Raw genomic sequence first — 22,233 nt, forward strand, 5'->3', positions numbered from 1 at the left:
AAAAAATTAGCCGAGTGTGGTCATGGGCACCTGTAGTCCCAGCTACTCAGGAGGCTGAGGCAGCAGAATTGCTTGAACCCAGGAAGCGGAGATTGCAATGAGCCAAGATTGTGCCAGTGTACTCCAGCCTGGGTGACAGAGTGAGATGCTGTCTCAAAAAAAAAAAAAAAAAAAAAAAAGAGGTAAAAGATTAGTCTCTAATTCCCTTTTAACCTTAATATTCAGAAATTCCATGAAAATAAAAAAATCATATATTCTCATCTTTCTGGGGAATTATGAGATATTCAGATTTGCAAAAAAGCATGTATATACTAAGAAATGTCAAGAAATAAATATAAATATTGCTCTGAAGACAGACTTCAGATTTTTCCCCTTTTTATTTCTTGACAATTGCTTTGCCTAGAAATGATTCTTTTTAAATATTCTGATTAATTACTTCAAACTTTGATCATCTACATTTCTGAGCATGGAAACATTATTTAATATATGCGAACAAACTGTCTGAATTTTGAACACACAGTAAACAAGCAAAAAAGGAAATAAAGAGTTTAAAAGGCTGAGAGACTAGTCACCTTGTTTAACCAGTTCAAAGCATTGAGAGTAGAGCCTCCATTGCAGCCATAATTAGTATACGAACAGTCAATGACCTGCTGGACACTTAGGTCTTCCAGGGGCTTCCCTTTTATTGCATATGCAGATTCCACTGCCCCCACCACGCTGAAGGCCCAGCATCCTCCACACTGTTTAAAAATAGAAAAAGGGGTAGTATTTATAGGGTTTAAATCAACTTACCAACATCTCTAAATATAACAAGTTATCAAATCAAGTAATATATATGCCTATCCTCTAGATTTTTAAATTGAAAAAAAGAGAGAACCAAAAGTCTCTTCTGAGCATCATTTAATTATTAGTTCATGTTGTCAGCATTATTACTATTCTAAATTTGGCAATGCAAGGTAAGGGTGAATTTTTAGAGACTGAGGAAATACTTGGGCTAACTGATGATCTTCTAAAAGACTATTCAGTTCACTGAATATGTGACTTCTCTTTGTAGGTGGCTTTTCTGCTGGAGAGCGTGTGCTGACTCCCACTCCATCTTTCCATCCCCCTTGCTTTTTTCAGGACACTCTGCTTCCATGGTCATATACCACTTCCATCCTAAGGGTGAGGAGGGGAAAGATGTATGTTGTGCTCATTATAGTTGATGGATATAAGAGAATTAATAAATATTAATGAATTACTTTTTAGGCTATAAAGATACTCTATTAAGTATGCTTATAGTGGATGCACATGAAATGTCCTAAGGATATAAACCCATATTAGTCGTTACTCCAGTATTAGCTGCCAATCATGCTGATAGTGGATCTATTAACTTGCTTTCACTTAACAAACTAGAACAAAAGAATAAAAGAACTAGTCCTGAAAGAAAGAGAGGAGACAGAGGGAATGAAATTAGGGATCATAGGATCCCGTAAAAGGAAGAAGGATCCACAGAGAAGGCAGAGGAGAGTAGGATTTGAGATTGGATGAAACTGACATAACCAGAGGGCCATGTGTGGCAGAGTTAAAAGGAATGACATTTGGATATCTTTGCAGAGTTAAATTTTGAGCAACTTTATGGCTTTACGTGCTCTTTTAAAGGTTATATCTCTCGTGCCTATGGCATAGTGAAAACACTCACTATACAGCAGGGTCTGCAAACTTCAACAAAGGTGAACACAGGGTGGCTCACGCCTGTAATCCCAGCACTTTGGGAGGCCAAGGCAGGCAGATCATGAGGTCAGGAGTTCAAGATCAGCCTGACCAACATGGTGAAACCCCGTTTCTACTAAAAATACAAAAATTAGCCAGGCATGGTGGTGCGCACCTGTAATCCCAGCTACTCAGGAGGCTGAGGCAGGACAATCGCTTGAACCTGGGAGGTGGAGGTTGCAGTGAGCCGAGATCACACCACTGTGCTCCAGCCTGGGTGACAGAGCAAGACTCCATCTCAAAAAAAGAAAAAAGAAGAAGAAAAAAGGTGAATACAAGCTGCTGACACCACCCCTATAGCCAGTTTTAGTCAAGCCACAAGGGCAGTTCCTGCTTAAAAAAAAAAAAAAAAAAAAATCTCTCGAATATTCCTTTAATTAAAGATCCCTAATTAAAAGTTCCCTCTTTAATACACTGTGGACGATTTTTGAAAGGATTCTATTTATGTCTAATACACATGTTAGTACAAATCCAGTAATAAAGCAAATGATTTGGTGGTAAAACTTAATGTACAAAAATGAAGATAGAATCTGAGAAGCAAAAATCACTCTAACTAGACATTGACTGAGAAACTGCTGGGACCGAAACACTTTCCATACAAGGGAAGGCTGAATGATCTGTTGAGGTTTCCACTGCAGACAAATTGAGACTATCCACCTCTCGTTATGGGTTCGACCTTCCCTAGTTGGCAGGTATTCCCTATGCCAATAGTGAGGGGTGCAGACAGGTAGGGGATGTCAGCAAAGCATGCACACACCCCTCAAACATCTGCCAACTAGGTGGGCTCACTACATGCATTATAGGTCATTGCCACCCACATCTGCTCTTACCACTTTCCTTCCTATTTCAAAGGCACCTCCTTCCACCACTTCAGAATAACTCACAAGCTGCAGCCCTTCCAACTCCCATGTCCTCAGCAAACTTTGAGTCTTTTTTCAAGGTAAATTGCTATATTCATTGCAGCACTTACGTATTTCTTAATCAGTAAGCATGTTTAAACTGTGCTACTGTGTTTATTAGCTTTCTGTCTTTTAAAAAAATAGGTCATTGATTAAGTTCCTAGGTAGCGTGACCTAACCTCATTTCTCCCATAATCCCTGTCATGTTACTGCTCAATTCTGCATAGGTGGTGATTTTCTGGAATGTGTCACGTTATGGCTGAACTGACTACTGACTATACTTTTAAGACCCACAGATTCAAAGGCATATGATCCTGTGAAGATGGGGGCAGGTTTTCTGATAGAGCTTGCAAGATGAGTCTTGAGAAGCCAGGAGATTTAGCCACTCTGTTGGTAAATTTATCCATTTTCATTTTACTTTTTCACTTTTTTTTCTTGAACCATTTAAGCCTTTAATGCTCATGTTTACCTTCTCCAGTCTTCCATCTGCTATTGTACAGAAAGCTTGGTATCTATGATACAGCTACTGGGAAGTATCCCTGAGTTACTATGTTGGTGGCAATGACAATTAGTAAGAGGACATAGCTTCAGGAATAAAAGTCAGGGCTTTAACATTTGCCTCTCATTCCTCTAGAGATTCTCCTTTCATTGTCATTTTGAATGACTTAGATGTGATTTTCCTGGAGAAATGATGGGTTCCATTACAAGTTTGATTAAATTTGACATCAAAGCTGCTTTTCAATGCTTAGATGATTAGAAAAGAAGAGGGATTTAAACTTACTGTCTGCTGGTTTCTCACTTGTGTCACAACATGCTTGTCCCTCCAGTCAAATCTTAACGGCCAAGACACATTGGGGACGGACATATGTACTTCTGCTGAGTATCTGGGAAACTTGGAAGGTTTGCTTCTTAAATAAATGGCTGAGTAGAAACATAAAATGAGAAGACAACCAATATTATATTACAATGCATCATATTATATGTAATATATATTTGTTATATATAAAGACAACCAATATTACATTATATTACAGAGAGACAACCAATATTATATTAAAAGACAACCAATATTATATTCTATTATATCTTTGGGATTCTTTGGGAGGAACTTTTAAAGAAGAAACAGTAGCGTTCTAGTAGACCTGCTATTTTAGATTTTTCCTTTGTGCTTTTCTATAACATAAAATGCACTCATTAAAAACTGTAAAAGAGAATTCCTACAATAAGGCTGGAGTTGACACATAAAATGACTTGTTTGATAAAACCAGGTCAATAATAAAAGTAAGTATAATTGACATCATTTGTTCTATCATAACCCATGGAACCATGTGTGCCCTGAACAGAAATAGCACTAGAAAACTGCAGAAGTGATTAGACAATTACCCTTTAGAGCCACATGGAAATGTGCATAATTATAATATTCATTTCTTAAGCAGTAATTAGAAGACAGTGGCCATGAATTTATTTTCTTATGTGAGCACATGGTACTTGCCTGACACTTAGTAGGTAAATAGTTAATAAATGTTAACTATTACTCAATTTATTAGATTTACAATTAATATTTACCAAAAGTTAAGCAAGCAAATTAAAATCAGGGAATCACTCAAATAGCACCATCGGACCATACCTTTAAACTCTTCAGGAAACAAGTAGGAAAACTGATTTATTCCATACAAGGCGGTGGAGTTTTCACCGGGAAATAAAGAATTCAAGTATCGATGTCTATTAAGGCTTTCCTAGAAGAAAAACAAAAACTATTTCATATCTACTATGTCAGTTTTTCAAAATAAACTGTGTATAACTAACTTGGAGATATTTTTCCATTATAAAGTTAAAGGTTGATTTCCTTCAGACTACAATGTAAAGTTGTATGAGATATCCATAGGAAATTCATAAACATTTTCTATTAGAATTATTATCTAATTTCAGGCATTTTTTGAGGCTGAGAAAAGTGTATTTTATTCATTTATAATTCCCCATCACCAGGCTAGTTGCAAGCATTCCATACACGGCTATTAAAGTATTGACATAGTGGGAAAAAAGAAATAGACTGCAAATAAACACTAGATACTAGAAGCAAATTGTCACCTACAGACATTCACTCATGTGGTTAAACAATTATGAATATGGAATATGTCCTCTTCACCTTTGTGTTTCCCAGAACTAAGTAATGAAGCATGAAAAACAGACTGAGTAAATAAATTAATAAATCAATCTGATTCTATTAAAGCTTTATAGATGTCTCTATCTCATGTAGGGTACAAAAGCTCTGTGACAGATGCAATTCTGGACATATTTGAAGAAGGCAGCCTGGTTTCTCTATCTGGAGGGGAAATGTGACCATTATTTACTGATTTCTGAACTTTGAATTTTGTGATAATTTATCTTAAGCTTATCTTTTATATAAACATGCTTCAGTTTCGTAATACCAACCAGTTACGTAGAATAAATAAAATTTCAGGGGGCTATCATTGTGGTACCTTTTCAACCCTAGTGCTTCTACATATTTGTCTGTATACTTATGTCTTTATTGTATGTCTGTCTCAAAAACCTATAAGCAAAATGATGACTCCTTATATGTGTTATTCCTTACGGTGATACCCTCACATAGCACATGCCTGGCACTCAATAAATCCTTGATAAGTGTTTGTTGGTGAATAAGTAGACAAGTGACATTTTCCATATCATGCCCTTAATAACTTTAAGCTGTTTATTTTTAAGTAAATTATTTCTGGAACTTGTCATAATCTTATTTTTTTTCCTTTTGTGCATACCTAGGAAGATTGCTAATCAACAAATTAATAAAGTTTTTGAGGTACTTAAAAATAATCTTGATGAAGCAAGGCTTTCAATATAACCTGGATATATAAACGTAAAAATAGAACTAGAATACAAGGTAATTCTGTATATGGCAAATGACAAATATAAGCCAGAAATTATTAACTGCTAAGGAATGCAGAGGATTCACTCAATCAGTAAGTACCACCTGGCCATCTTTGTGAGCTGGAGTAGTCAGGAAGACACTGAGAATGTAGGATGTTAAGAATGCACAGGAGAGAAAGTGGCAGCCATGAGAATGTGCCTGTAAGCCTTCTTTCTATAGGGAGTTTAGTTGTTGCTAGTTGAATCTCCATGATCATACCAAGGGAAGCCACAATTCTTATAGGCCGCACCTAGCTCATGACTGAATGCTAAGGCTTGCTATTTGGGGGACTAATGGGACTCCCCTGAAAGCTGGTTTTTGATTAATGACTCCTTGATGACCTTGCCAAACCAAACTTTCCTTGGACTGTGAGACAGCATGGAACCCTTCCCCGACCTTCCTTCCCTTTTTCCTTCACTCATGGTCAGAATTACATTGCAATCAGATAGCTCTACCTGGACCTCTCCCTATTCGTTCACAGGAAATACTCCTGTGATTGATTAAAAAAAAAAAAGAAAGAAAGAAAGAAAAAAAGGCTGGGCGTGGTGGCTCACGCTTGTAATCCCAGCACTTTGGGAGGCCGAGGTGGGTGGATTACTTGAGGTCAGGAGTTCGAGACCAGCCTTGCCAACATGGTGAAATCCTGTCTCTACTAAAAATACAAAAATTAGCCGGGTGTGGTGGTGCATGCCTGTAATCCCAGCTACTCAGGGGGCTGAGGCAGGACAATCATTTGAACCCAGGAGGCAGAGGTTGCAGTGAGCTGAGATTATACCACCGCACTCCAGCCTAGATGACAGAGCAAGTCTCCAACTCAAAAAAAAAAAAAAAAAAAAAAAAAAGAATGAGAAGACACGAATAACAAATTTACTAATATTAGGAATGAAAGAAGAGCCATGATTACAGATGCTTCAGGCATTAGAAGAATAATATTTTGACAACTTTATGACAATAACTTGGCAAACTGTACAATATGGACAAACTTTTTGAAAGGCACAGATTGCCAAAGATGAAAGGAGAAACAGAAAATTTGAGCAGCCTTTTATCAGCTAAAGGCATTAAATTTGTAAGTGAAAACACTCACAAAGAAAACTTCAGGCCCAGATGGCTTTTTGGTGAACTTTATACAATGAAGAAAGAAGTAATACCAATATTATCCTTTGAGAAAGTCAAGAAGAAGGGAACAAGCTGCAACTTAAATAAGAACAGTGTTACCCTGATTCTAACAGAAAAATACATCTAAATAAAACTACATACAAAACTACAAAATAGAACTACATACCAGTATCCCTCATAAATATGCTGTAGATGCAAAATCCTTCATAGCAAACCAAATCTAGCAATATATGTAAAGGACTATACATTGTGACCAAGTGAAGTTTATTCAGAAATGCTAGGTTGGTTTAAAATTTCAAAATCAATCGTCGGTATGGTACATCATATTAGCAGAACCAAAAAGGAATATACCACACACACACACACACGCATGCACATGAGGTACAGGCTGGTACACCCTTTGGAGATACTTAAAATTACACAAATTGTTTAATTAAGAAAATCTAATTCTAGGAATGTATTTTAGACTCTTGAGGGTAGGCAATGCTATACGTGTTCGTTCTACACATGTGTCTGCGAGGGGAGGCAGTAGTTGAGCCATATATTCTATTTAGTTGGAGAACTAATGCAAGTTTATCTTACTAGATCATTTGTGACATCTACGAGTAAAACAATATATTGCCACTCAAGTTTGCAAATGCCAGATGAAACAAACTTACATATCGTTGTCAGGGAATCCCCCTGTACTCCTCTTAATTTTTGTGTTGCCTTATGAGTGTCATTTCACCATCCAAAGTTTAGGTGTTCTGGTTGCGAAGTAGTTATAACAACACTAATTTAATAATGAAATAAATTAATATATTATTTATTTATCTTATATATTTATGTCCCTAATTTACAATGATGATTCCAATAACAGTTACTTGGTTTTGGTCTTGTGCCATGTGTTTGAAAAGCCAAATATCTCCACATATATTTTCTATTTGTTATCACTTGATATACTGTTCTTTGATTTATGTCAGCAGCACCAGTATCAGCAGGACTTCTGAAAATGTTGCTGTCTTCCACTTGTTTAACCAGGAGACAACTTCTAAAATAATTCCATTTGCCATTCTGGTGTAATGACTCCTGTCTTTTGACAGCTCTCCATAGCCCGTGTCAGGGTTACTCAATCTTTATACGAGTTGTGTACTTCTTGCCAAGAACAAAATACTCTAAACCACTAAATGCTCTGCTTCCTCTTCTCCCTACCACTAATCCCTACCCACTTGTTTTGATTTTGCAAAACCATTAATAACATTAAAAGTACTTTCCTGGCGACTTCTGAACACAGCATAATAATAATAATTATTATTATTGTTGTTATTATTTTGAGATGGAGTCTGGCTCTCTAGCGCAGGCTGGAGTGCAGTGGCACGATCTCGGCTCACTGCAAGCTCCGCCTCCCGGGTTAACGCCATTCTCCTGCCTCAGTGTCCCGAGTAGCTGGGACTACAGGCGCCTGTCACCACGCCAGGCTAATTTTTTGTTTTTTTTTTTTTTTTTTTTTTTTAGTAGAGATGGGGTTTCACCGTGTTACGCAGGATGGTCTCAATCTCCTGACCTCCTGATCTGCCTGCCTCGGTCTCCCAAAGTGCTGGGATTACAGGCATAAGCCACCACGCCTGGCCTCTTTTTAATTTTGCAACAATTTGAAATGTCTTACCATTGCTGTGCAAGTTTTGACTATATACTCAACCTCTCTGAGCTTTATTTCAATCAACAAATGGAGTAATACTGATCTAGCAGAATGTAAGGATTAAATAAAATAATAATTGGAAAATACATATGACAGAGACTGGCAAAATAAATGCTCAGTTAAAATACTCTCATCCTCTTATCTTCCTTTTCCTTTAAACAGAGTATGTGGATTATAGAAATGGCGCTCAAAGACCATACTTTCAGATTCACTTGGAGCAAGTATTTCTCATGTCATTAGAAATGAGGATCAATATTATCTACTGAAAGCAATCTGTTGCTTTCATGGTAAAATAATACTATCAGTATATCCAAGAATATTTATTCTCATTTATTTATTCTCTTATTTGCTATAACACTTATCAAGTTCACTAACCTGGGTTTCACATCATTTAAAATTTAAAAAGGCTTATATTTCATTTCTTGAATTATCAATTCTTTTAAGTGACTTTTCCGATCTCTCTTGACTCTGCCTATTAAAGACTTCATAGAAGCATCACAAACTGAGAGTTTGTATGAGGCCCTTGCTGCTCATTACATCCAACATCCTCCGGTAGGTAAAGGATCAGTGAGCAGATGTTCTCAACAGAGGATATGATAGTGAGCAAATTTAGAGTAGCTGTCTCTAAAGTCATATAAAATATTAAAGACCTGAACCTTAACTTCATTTATGAGAGGAAAGACATAAAGTTTTGATGAATACGTAGGAAACATCTCATTGATGTTTTTGAAAAGTGCAGATGTTTAAAAATTAGATCTTACATGAGAAAAATTAGAGCTGGTAAGTCAGAACAGTCTTTGAACAGATTTGGTGAAAAATAACTACCTTTACCTTTTTGTTGTTGTTATTGTTAAATGTGTTTAACTGAATGAGTTACAAAGGGAGATACCAGATTCCTGAACAGAAGGGTAACTCAGAACCTAAGAGCTTGAGGAAATTATCCTGATTATAAAACTAGGAAAAACATGTCCCTTGGGCATTAGTAGATCTTGTGCATACTAAATCTCTATTTATTACAGGTATAACCTCTCCACTTTATACCTAGGACCCTGTCCCTGTACGACTCTGTCCCTAAAGCTATCCTTATTATGACTTCTAGCAGCCATCCTTCTAAGAGGTAGAATCTCTTAAAGCTGCCTTTGTGTGTGTGCGCGCACGTGCACTGGAGGTGATCACCTATTTGAACTGTGATTTAAATGTAATATGTTTCTAAGCACTGTCTTCCATATTCTAATTTCCTGCCTGTTAGACTAGCTAGGATGCTTCGTAACTACGCTAAAGGAGGTTGATAAGAACTGCAGAGTAGTCATGAAGCATCCCAGCAAGGCCAAACAACAAACAGAGGATGGGTTCAGTCTGATCATAAAACAGAATAACTCTATTGACAAGAGACCTGAACCAGTCTCATGAGGAGGTTAGGCTGCAGTTTTAAAATTCCTCGGAAACCAACATTTTTCTTACAGGATCAGAGAGTCCTTCCAGCAATCTCAGGCATCTTGGCCCTCTTACCTTTCCAGCTGTGGGTAACCATAGTCTTAGACAATGCTCGGGTTAGGGTAAGTTAAGAGGAAAATGGTCATGTTCAAAACGATCTAAGAGCAGAAACCCATGGAGGGTGGCTTGAGGGGTTCTCAGATATTTCCTTAATCTACTTCCCTGAGGGGAAAAATCTGTGAAATCTTTCTCACAGACTGCCACTAAGTAAGAATAAATGGAATCATGTATTTTCTTCCTGCATGTACTCAACTGTTTCTAAAGGACTAAGCGAATCCTTTACAAGCAAACTGTTTTCATTTCTCTACAAAGAAAGTTCTCAGCCACTGAATGCACTAAATACAAAGGGTTGAAGGGATTGTTAAATTGAATGCAAGTATTCATTCCAAGTGTTTTATATGAATTAACTTAGCCCTGTATAAAGGTAATTGCTAACATTACCTGCTCTTCACATATGAAAAAATCTGAGAAACAGATACATGATTTGTCTAAGGTCACACAACTAGTATTTGGTGGAGGGGTATAGTTATTTGGCCTGTAAGAAATCCACCGAAGGGACATAAACTTTAAAGGACTTCATGTCTGTTTTATCAGCTGAAAAGGCAGTGAACATCTATTATTTTTTCCCCATTGATATCTAGGTTTCCTTCCACTAATCATGATGATTTATTTGCCCTTATCAACATACGCAATGATGTGTGTATTCCCTTACAGTGAATCCCATGTATTCATGGGATAAGTTTTATATTGAAATTATCAGAGATGCCTAAGGTACTTCGGAAGATCACTTTATCTTTGGCACTTTAAACTCATTGTTTGTCTTGCATTCCATTACTCAGACTTTTAACAACTTTCATTTGCAGATTTTGAAGTTTCATAGCATAAATCATAAATTGTACACATAGATTTAAAATGTTCTCCTTGGGAGTAGTTTCTGGAAATTGCAGTAAATCTGAGGATGAGCAAAAAAGGTAAAATATTTGTATACAATATTAAAGCTGAGAATTTCTTGGAAGACTTAGGAGTTGTAAACTTTAGATCAGTGATTCTTAACTGAGGATAATTTTGTCCCTCATTTGTCATACTGGGGATTGTTATACTGGTGGGATGCCAGTGGCATCTGGTACATAGAGCCCATGCATGCTGCTACTCACCCTACAATGAAGAGGAAGGCCCCCCACACCAAATCACTATCCATTCTCAAATGTCGATAGTGCCACTGTTGATAAGCCCCGGATTAGAACAATAAAAGCTTTTTAAAGGATACATTTTTATAAATCACTTTTGAAAAGTTTCTTAGACAAAGTATTTCCTATACAGTGTACTGAAGTCTGTATAAACATAATGCAGATATGTATTTACTATGTATGATAAGAACTGTGTAGTCAGTATTTGTGTGAGCATGTACACAAAAAGATTGAATTAAAAATACATTCTTTTGTGAACTACTTGGGAGAATCTATTTCTCTAGTGTATAAGTGTTTATATTCTTCTTTTTATTTACAGGAAAATGGAGAATACAATGTTTAAACATAATGATATTCATTTTTTGTGTACATTTCTTAGAGCATAGCACATGTCTTATTCTCCACTGTATCCCTCAGAAAACCCAGACCAGTTCTTTAGACACAATAGAAATTAAATAAAGTATTGGATGAATGTATGGGAAGATGAATGAATGAATGAATGAATGAATCATAATCTATGATTTTATGTTTATGTTTCCATTTAGCCAATGTATACTTTAAGTGAGAATCATCAGAAAAAGTCTGCAGAACAACATTATCTAACATCAAATTCATGTTTTTATCTTTATATAAGGTAGAACATGGGTCTCAAACCCCTTGGCCATGGACCAGTACTGGTCTGTGGCCTATTAAGGACCGGGCTGCATAGCAGGTGGTGAGGGGCCTGGGAACGAGCATTACCACCTGAGCTCCACCTTCTGTCAGATCAGCAGCAGCATTAGATTATCATAGGAGCACAAACCCTACTGGGAACGGTGCATATGAGGGACCTAGTTTGCTCCATCCTTATGTGAATCTATGCTTGATGATCTGGGGTGGAACAGCTTCATCCTGAAATCATCCGCATCCTTCTCACCCCACCCCCACACCCCAGTCCATGGAAAAACTGTTCCATGAAACCAATCCCTGGTGCCAAAAAGTTTGGGGACCACTGAGGTAGAAAATAGGTTTTAAAATTTTCTTGAATAAAGCCTATTTGGAGGACCTAATTCCAGATTTCAAGGAGCTGATTATGGCAAGCACATATAAGTGGCTCATTAGTTAGGATCACTTGTTATAAAGATGCTATGGCCATCTATTTATACATAAATAAACATTCCTAAATGTATAATCTCATAATAATATAACATGTGTCATTATGGCAACTGGTCTTAAGGTGAAGCTTCTGAAATTTTATGTAAAATCACATGTGCTTTGGCATAGATATTATTCTAAACTGACAGTATCAAACAACTTTTATTGGATCCAATATTGGGTCTTTGCCTCCCAAAGGGTAAGAATACCAAATGATCTGTGGTAAAATAATGAGTATCAGTAAATATGAGGGCATACCTAGGTTTTGGCACAAAGGAAAGTAGGCTGAATCCAATAATTAAGAGCTTCCTGAGCACTAGAAGTTTCTAAAGTAGTGAAAGCGCAGGGACAAGGGGTGCCATCCAAAGTAAGGTATCTTGTGAGGCATCCCATAATAAACCATAGAGGAGTCTAGGTTTCACTGCACAGAATATAATATTCTGTAGGAAAGCCATGGACTAAGCTAACTTTCACGTAAGGTGCATTCGCAGGAAACTTACAAAACTATCTAAGGCTAAGATTAAAACAAATTAAAAACCTTCACCATTCTCTAAACCCATTACATGAAAGACATTACTAATTAATCAAGGACTTTCTTGAACCAGATCTTCAGCTGCAAATCCCTGAGTCATCAATTCACCAATGAATTCACTTGATTTCAACAAGAAGTTTCATAGTTACCACGGAGGCAGTCTATATAAACATAATGCAGATATATATTTACTATGTATGATAAGAACTGTGTAGTCAGTATTTGTGTGAGCATGTACATAAAAAGATTGAATTAAAAATATATTCTTTTGTGAACTACTTGGGAGAATTTATTTCTCTAGTGTATAAGTGTTTATATTTTTCTTTCTATTCACAGGAAAATGGATAATGCAATGTTTAAACATAACGATATTCATTTTTTGTGTACATTTCACAGGACCTTTCCCTGTGTCCAGCTCTCTATCCCAAGTCCAAACAGCAATCCCCAGCTAACTAATCTAACTAATGTCTGATGATCTGAGATGAAAGAGTTTCATCCCAAAACCATCCATCCCCCCACTTCCCTCCTCCACCCCCACCGTCCATGCAAATACTGTCTTCTGTGAAATCGGTCTCTAGTGCCAAAAAGATTGGGGACCGCTAAGGTAGAAAATCGGTTTTAAAGTATTCTTGAATAAAGTCCAACTAGGCACCAAGAGATGTTCAGTTTCCAGCAACTGTGCTTTGAAGCCTCACTGTTCTCCTTTCTGCGTATCCCTCTCATGAAGAAAATTCCTACAGGCAGCAATTGCTTTGAAAACTTTTTCGGTATTTCTTAACCCAAGGTTTTTAAAATGTACTAAGAGTCTTCATAATTCCGTCCTCCTCCACTTCCAACTTTCCATCTTTCAGCCTGGATCTTTGTATTTCTCCTGAGAAAAGTTACATTTTCTAGACGTTCATCTGGGTATAGCCTCTTCACAGGACCAGTATGAGTCACTACATAAATTATATACATATATATTTATAAATTATCTAAAATCTAAATAACCGTTAAAATGTAAGTCTAGCCCTTTGAGCTTTGTCCTGAAATATTAATTTTTAGGAGCTTGACAGTGTGTTTATTTATTTAGCCAATGAATATGTTATCAGTAAAGGTGAGACTGACTTTTCCCCTAATGGGTTTTATTTACCAGGAAATGGACCTAAGTTCAGAATAAGGGTAGAATACAAGCCAGAATTTTGTTCTTGAAAGAGTAAGAGGACTTCTGGTTTTGAAAACCAGAACTGAACTCAAGAATAATAAAGTGGAGATAACGGTACACATCTCGGTTTGGACAAAACTTAAGAGTGGACAGAATCAGGGAAGGCTAGCCTTCCTAAACATTGGGGCTTTCCAGGAGAGAGGGGGGAAAAGAGCTTAGCTATGAAATCCTGTGAGAAATTCCAACAAACACCAGGAAAAATGATACACTCCCTTGAGCAATATTACTGAACTCAGACTTACGTTTGATTCAGAATGAATGTTCTTTTCTAATAAATTAAATCATGATAATGGCATCTTTCACGAATTTAAAAATGTGTTAAATAGTATCAGATATCTAGAACACAGTGAGGCAAGCACGAAAGCGGCATCTCTTGCAGTCTCCTTGCTTTCAGGAAAATCGTTATTTGTACTCAGCTAACTGGTCCCTTCCAGAGTTTTCACGCTAGACTCAAATCTAAGCATTTATTATAAAAGGTTTTTCATAATAATAAGAAAAGGAAATTAAATGTTTCTCTTTTCTCCAACTCAGTCTCCAACAAGGCAGGAAGAACTTTTAAGGTGGTGCGTTAGTTTAAGGAGAATCATTAACCATCAGGATTCTTTAACCTGCCTAAAGGCAGGCTCTTTGTCTCTAACTTCTGATCACTAGCGCCCTCCTCGGGAAGAAAAAAACGACAGGTTCCTTCCACCAACAGGCTGCTCCCTGTTTCTGGTTCTCATAAATGAGAAATATAAGAGCTTTGCAAGCTAGTGGCAACGATCGAGGGGATTGCTAAAAGGGGGTGCTTCTTCCCACCAAGAACACTTTGGACGTATCTATTTATTCATTTGGGTGCGTCCCAAAAATTCATAGCGGCAAATCTTTTCTGGAAAATCAAATCGTTTGGTGAGCAAAAGCATCGGGGAGCGACACCATGGCACAAGGGGAGGGGAGAGAGAAGCTGGCTTTTGCCCCCGCAGCTCAGTGCCCCAGACGCATCGCAGAGCCACGGGTGCCCACTAGCAGGGTCACCTCTCGGGGGCCCTCTTCCGCAGCCCAGACCCGTGACAGGAAGTGGGGGAGCAGGGACAGACCCCGGGGAGGCGCACGTTCGGTACCCGGAAGGCGGCGGCCTCATGCTCGCGGCTCCGCGGCCAGGTCGGGGTGAAGGGGGCGCGGGAGTCCGCATCGCAGCCGCCACGGCACAGAAGCCACAGCAGCCACGGCAGCGCCCGGAGCTCCATTGCGGCGCCCGGCTCCTTCGCGGCTTGCGCGGCCTGTTTTCTCTTTCGGTTCCTCGGCTCCTCCCATCCTGGGCTCGAGGGGCGGAAGGAACCCGGTGGAGTGCATGGTGCTGAGATTGACCCTTTTTTAGGTCCCCGGTGCACTGTGACTGAAAATCCGGTCAGCTGGAGGCTATGGACCTCCTCATTGAGGCTAGTTTTTTGTTTTTGTTTTTGTTTTTTGGAAGAATCAGGCACTTGACCATGTGCTTTCGAGCTTTTACCTCCATCCATTAGAAAAAAGAAAGAAGCCCGAGAGTCATTCTTTGTGTGTGTTGAGATCAGGGCTCACTGCAGCCTCGACCTCCCAGGTTCAAGTGATCCTCCTGCCTCAGCCTCCAGAGTAGCTGGGACTACAGGCACATGCCACCACGCCAGGCTATTTTTGTATTTTTAGTAGAGATAGGATCTTGCTGTATTGCCCCGGCTGGTCTCGAACTCCTGGCCTCTAGTGATCCGCCCGCCTTTGCCTCCCAAAGTGCTGGGATCACAAGTGTGAGCCACCTGGCCTGCCCTGTGAGCCACCGGAACGTGCCTTGTTCCTTCTTGCGACAATCCCTAAGTTCAAGACCTGGTTCTGAAGTGACGAGGGCCAATGCATAGTCATCCATTCAGCAGATGTTTATAAATACGTAACAAAATTGTACAGTTGTGAAAAGCGTACACAATTTTTGGATCTATTATGGCAGTTTCAAAACTCTTGGAGTTTGTTTCTCCATTTACAAAGGAAGATAGAGCTAGGTACATAATTTGCAGGGCCCCGCGTAAACTGAAAATGAAGTTCACTTGTTAAGGATTTCAAGACGGTAACAGCAGAGCATTAAACCAAACCATGATCCTTCTAAGCACCCACTTCTGAACAGGTCACACACTCATGAACCTGACTCTACTGAGCCTGTTATAATCTATTCTGAACAAGGCTTCCATGTCTCTGAAATTCTTATCATTACCCTTGTGGATTTTTAGAACTAACATCAGATTTATGTCTTTAGTTTTTACCTAGGTGCAGTGTGTTACAATAGTCTCTGATGCAAAATTGGTAGTAAAAATAAAAATAATGTTCTGGGTATTAAGAGGAAAGACACGAGAGTTTTTTATGTACATTCATGGTAAGATATATTGCTCTTGGAAAGTGTGGTGATAAAGATTTTATTTAAACCATAAGTTCACAGAACAATGTTCATGTTAACCTCAGCAGTTCTTTTGCACTTAGCCCTTTCTTGTAACTCATACAAGCACATGCTTTTCTTTTTAAACTGAGGTTTGCTTTCAGATCATAGTCCCCATTTATTGACAACCTACTGAGTCAGGAAATTTAAATATAGGCAGTCACCCTTACTGTAGGATAATTGCTATTGTAAAAAACCACTTGAACTAAACTCACTTCATGAGCTCGCATCAAGTATTTATTGAGTACCTGCTAAGTGTCAGGCATTGTTCTAGGTAATGAGGATTTATCAAGTAAGTGCATAAGTGACTAAAGGAAAATCCCCATCCTTATGGGGCTGGTATTTCAACTGATTTACATCAACAAATATTTATTGAGTACTTCCTAAGTGTCAGGCATTGTTCTAGGTCATCAGGAAACATAAAGTGCATAAGTGACTAAAGAGATGAAAAGCCCCACCCTCCTGGAGCTGGTATTTCAGTGAGGGGAGAGACGCAATAAAATTATTACAGGTTGAGGATCCCTTATTCACAATACCTGGGACTGGAAGTGTTTCAGATTTCAGATTTTTTTCCTCCAGATTTTGGAATATTTGCATATACATGATGAAATCTCTTGGCGATGAGACCCAAGTCTAAATACAAAATTCATTTGTGTTTCATATACACTTATGCACATATCCTGAAGGTAATTTTACTATTTTAGATAATTTTATGCATAAAACAAAGTTTTGAATGCGTTTTGACTATGAACCACCACAAGAAGTCAGGTGTGAAGTTTTCTTTTTTTTCTTTTCTTTTCTTTTCTTTTCTTTTCTTTTTTTTTTTTTTTTTGTTTTTTTTTTTTTTTTGTTTTTTTTTTTTTTTTTGTTTTGAGACGGAGTCTCCTTCTGCCGCCGGGGCTGGAGTGCAGTGGCGGGATCTCAGCTCACTGCAAGCTTCGCCTCCCGGGTTTACACCATTCTCCTGCCTCAGCCTCCGGAGTAGCTGGGACTACAGGCGCCTGCCACCTAGCCAGGCTAGTGTTTTGTATTTTTTAGTAGAGACGGGGTTTCACCGTGTTAGCCAGGATGGTCTCGATCTCCTGACCTCGTGATCCGCCCGTCTCGGCCTCCCAAAGTGCTGGGATTACAGGCTTGAGCCACCGCGCCCGGCCAGGTGTGAAATTTTCTAGGTGTGGCGTCATGTCAATACTCAATAAGTTATAGATTTTGGAGCATTTTGGGTGTTTGGATTAGAGATGCTCAACCTGTACATGTGTTAAAGGACAATAAATCCAGATAAGGAGAGTCATGAGTTTGAGGGGTGGTATTGCTATTTTAAATAAGCTGTTTAATACTGTCCTCACTGATGAGGAGACTTTTGAGCAAAGATTTGAAGGAGAAGAAAGTGACCCACATGGATATTCAGATATCCAGGGAAAGAGAAGCTAAGATAGAGAGAATTGTCAACACTAAGGCCTTGAGATGGAAGTTTGCTTGGCATGTTCCAGAAACGTAAAAGAAGTCAGCATGGATCGAGTAAAGGAAAAAAAAGAGGATGGGAGGAGAGTAGAATATGAGGTAAATAAGAAGCATGCAGATTGTAAAGAATTTTGGGTCAGTTAAAAGGGAGATCAGAATCATCTATTAAGTAGTAAAACAAAGTTTTTGAAAAGTGTCTTGAAAAGTGAAGGTGACAAGTATCTGCTAATTCTTAGAATAAACACTACAAATTACATGTATATGTGGAGATGTACTTTTTTCATCAAATTTGCAGAATAGCACATGGAACTTCCTTCAACTCTGTATTAGATATCTATTACCACATAAAATATAACCCTCAAACTTAGCATCGTAAAAATATGAATTTTTCTTATATAGTTTTTGTGGACCTGGCAGGACCAGCTTATCTGGGTGGTTCTAACTCAAAGTGTCTCAGGAGGTCGCAGACAAGCTGTTGCATATGGCTGCAATTCTCTGAAGGTTTCCCAGGGTTAAAGGATTCAATTTCAAGCTCATGTGACTGTTAGGGGGAGTCCTCGGTTCCTCTTGGGCCTTTGGACAAAATTTTCAGGGTCTTATCAGAAGGCTGGGCTTTTCCAGACTGCTCTTTGTTCCTGCAGAACAAGTGACTGGAGAAATTGAGACAGTGGACCAGAGAATAACTGAGGTGGGAGTAGCAGTGTCTTTTTATACCTTATCTTGAAACATATCATCTCTTCTGCCATTGATTACACAGAGCCAGTTTGGTAAGATGTGAGAGGTGGAGCTGACATAGGGTGGGGTCGTCAAGTGCCATCTTGGAGGCCCACTACCACAACCTCATGTTGGACATTATAAGCTCAGTAACAAACACAGTCATTTCTTTATGTGTGAAAATACTCCAGGACTAACCATTTTCACAAATGCCTCTCAACCTTTATGATACACATATCAATATTTACTGTTGCTTTTATCCCGTTATGCACCTTCTGGGTTTTCTTCTACTTTTAATCATGCTACTTCGTGTTTCAGTGACTTTGCTCTAAAGTTATTTTGTTTCTTTGTTTCTTTTTTTACCTTTTTTTTTTTTTTTTGAGACAGAGTATCTCTCGCTTAGGCTGGAATGCAGTAGCACCATTTCGGCTCATTGCAGCCTCAGCCTCCTGGGTAGCTGGGATTACAGGCAGGTGCCACCACGCCTGGCTAATTTTTTGTATTTTTAGTAGAGACGAGTTTTCACCATGTTGGGAGGGCTGGTCTCAAACAACTGACCTCAGGTGATCTGCCCGCCTCAGCCTCCCAAAGTGCTAGGATTACAGGTGTGAGCCACCGCACCCAGCCTTGTTTTTATTTTTACTTGATACACAACACATTCATGTGTTTGTTATGATTTACCACTGTACTAAGCATTTTGCAAATATTAACCTTAATTCCTCCTTGCAGAAGGTAGTATTATCATCATTTCTGTTTTATAGACGAGAAAACTGAGGCAGAGAAAAGTTAAGTACTAAGTGCATAAGATATTGGAAACTTCATACAATCAGCTAGAGATTATTCAATAATTTGAAACATAAACTGAGAAAAATGCTAGGGTTAATCTGGGGAAAATATTGGAATGAATATCAATTGTATAGGAGATTAGGTATTTAGTGAGTTTTTCATGATATGAAGAATTTTGCATCCCTGCAACCTCGTGATTGCAGGATTTCAGATATTTAATACACTGATAAGAAGGAACCATGTCTATTACCGCTAATCCTTACAACAACCCAGCAAGGTAGAAATTATTGTTCTCACTTTACACATGAGGGAACTGACATGTATAGCGATTAGGGTCTTATTCAAGATCCTAAGTAGAAAGTGGCCATGGTGAGATGTAAATTGAGCTGTCAGACTTCAGAGCTCATGCTTGGGTTTTCTTCTACACCAGCCTGCTCTAGGGAACTCCAAGGCCTATCTTGCTATTTGTCGTTACTATTTCTATTTTATATTGGCTTTTCTTTATTAACGTACCTTTGGTAGTACACTGTGAGCTTTTTATGTTCTAGTTTAATTTACAGGCAAGCGTGACATTCGGTAATAGACATGAGTCATTGTAGTCCCTCTGAGTTGAATTGTTGAGGTTTTTTTTTCCCCTTTTTAATTTTTTTCCTATATCATGGGAAGGGACATTATTTCTCCAGGAAGCTATTTGGCTTGTGTGTGAGTTGAAAAGGTTGATTATCTTTAATCTTAGATTTTACACCTGAATATTTTACTAATGCCAAGAAATCCTTTTTTTATTGTGGTTGTTAATTAAGTTCATAGTCATTGCTTTGTTCTTAACTTCTTATAATGGTGACATTCCATAGGGATAATGTAAATCTTGAATAAGAAAATGAATTACATAAATTTCTAGGTAAGAGATGTTCAAACTTCCTTTCTGACTGAAATTGAAGAAATGCTGTCTGAACAGACACTGCTAAGGGGCAAGATTTGTCAGGTAGTAGAAATTGATCATTCCTGTTTCTCAGCTGGAGGGGAAAGGCTGTAAGAGGGGTTTGCAAAAATGCCATAAAACAAAGGAGGACATGGTAACTCCACCAGCCAACTTCTAACGACAAAGTAAATAGCACAAATGAAAAGCCATAATGTATACCTCTTTCTCCAAACAGTTAATGGAACAAAAAGCCTCAAGAAACACCTGAACTCAAGAGCAGTTTCTATGGAAACCTCAATTCATTTCTCTTCTGCTGACATTTGAATAAATGTGAGCCGACACATGCTTTAGCTCAGTCCCATTACACACTGTGGAGACAGCGCTAATGGGTTTATCTTAGAACCATTATTAACTACTCAGAGCACAATCGCATCACTTCTCCCCTCATAGACTTAGACTATTCCACAGTCTTAAGTACTTCTGAAAAATCTGGGATCAGTAGGCAAAAACAACACTTTTGACATGACTACTATTTTGCAGGCTCCAAAACTCCCTTTCCTACTCATGTAAAAATTTTGAAGAGCCAAAATTTGTCATTTTCATGATCTAAGAAAGCAACTCAGATATCTTTAATGTGTCATTAACACTAATGCATGTCATTAATGCTGATGCTCCATTCTGCTTTAACAGCCCTCCATTTCCCTCAAGTTAGATGGAGCCTGCAAGAATTACACACCTTTTGACTTCTGTTGCCTGAGCAAAAATCACATTATCCCAAAGGAGGGATGCAAGAGAAAGCAAGACTCACAGGGAAGACATACACATAGACAAAACTGACTTCAGATGGAATTCACGTAAAAGAAGGTGACCCATCTTAATTGTAAATCCTGCCTTCCAACTAACAATTATAGAAAACCCTGTAGCTCAGGCAGCATATGCGAAAGAGCCACAGAAGCAGTTAGCTCTAGAAAAATTTTATTTCGGGCATAGTGGTGCAAACCTCTAGTCCCAGCTACTCGGGTGGCTGAGGTGGAAGGAACTCTTGAGTGCAGGAGATCAAGGCTGCAGAAAGCCAAGACTGCACCCCTGCACTCCAGCCTGGGCAACAGAGTGAGACCTTTTCAAAAAAAAAAAAAAAAAAGACAAAGTATGTTTCATTGCTTTGAAGAACTATTTGGTTTAAATGATTTTTATTTGATCATCATATTAAATATCATAGTGGACCACCTCATAGTTTCCAAGGTAATCTTCAGACTAAGACCCCAGGTAATGTCAAATGACATAATATAGTAGATACAACACATTATTGAATTCCAATTAACATGGGTTCTTCTGCTTGTTTGTTTACTGGCTTTTGTGACCTTCGGAATGTTAGTTATCCTTCTTGAGCTTCTATTTCGTTACCTGTAAATTGGAAATGATAATTTCTAGCTCTGCTGGTGTTCTGAAGGTCAGAGACAATGAATACAGAATGCTTGCATCATAGGCGTTCATTCATAATGGCAGCTATAATTGGCGATCAATTTCCTTTTGCGGTAAGATTTAGGATCAACATTATTAGACTTTACTCTCTTCATTGATAGGTCCTTGGACAAAAATAATTTTATATTTCAGGATCATAGCCCTTCCCTGTCTGTTCTGCTTCTTAAAGATTTTCTTTGCTAACATCGCATTAATAATTATATCATATTAGAGATGGCTATCATTAATACTGGAGAAATATGGTGCTTTTCTAATGACTTTACTTGTTTAGGTTTTATAAATACAGTAATTCATCCCTAGCCATAACTTCTTTTTAGATATTCTCGCTGATCCAGGAGACTCAGAGAATTTTTGTTTAAGGTTAAGTCTCTAAGGTTAGAGATGTTTTGTGAAATAAGGTTTGGGGATTTGGAATAGAAAAGAGAGGTAATGTGGATGGCAGAGAGGGAAGTATGATTTCTGCCATGGAATTTGGGGAGAGAGAATAGTAACCGGGGTGGAGTTGCTAGCTTCCTGTA

General features: G+C 38.3%; 1 protein-coding gene across 2 annotated transcripts in view; it reads right to left on the minus strand.

Moving 5' to 3' along the window:
• CTSO (cathepsin O) overlaps positions 1-15,209 on the minus strand; it is a 30,665-nt gene extending 15,456 nt beyond the window's left edge. The window contains exons 1-4 of one of the 2 annotated variants that reach the window (XM_010358039.2): positions 15,020-15,209; positions 4,279-4,387; positions 3,433-3,572; positions 573-740 (exon numbers count right to left, since the gene is read on the minus strand). In XM_010358039.2, coding sequence (XP_010356341.1) covers positions 573-740; positions 3,433-3,572; positions 4,279-4,387; positions 15,020-15,145 — 543 coding nt within the window. In that variant the 5' untranslated portion in view covers positions 15,146-15,209. Of the gene's footprint in view, positions 1-572; positions 741-3,432; positions 3,573-4,278; positions 4,388-14,995 lie in introns of both variants that reach the window. The other variant, XM_030918911.1, reaches the window with a different exon arrangement.
• Between the last annotated feature and the right edge of the window lie 7,024 nt (positions 15,210-22,233).

The sequence above is a fragment of the Rhinopithecus roxellana genome, chromosome 2 (assembly GCF_007565055.1).
Source record: "Rhinopithecus roxellana isolate Shanxi Qingling chromosome 2, ASM756505v1, whole genome shotgun sequence".
Lineage (NCBI taxonomy): Eukaryota > Metazoa > Chordata > Mammalia > Primates > Cercopithecidae > Rhinopithecus > Rhinopithecus roxellana.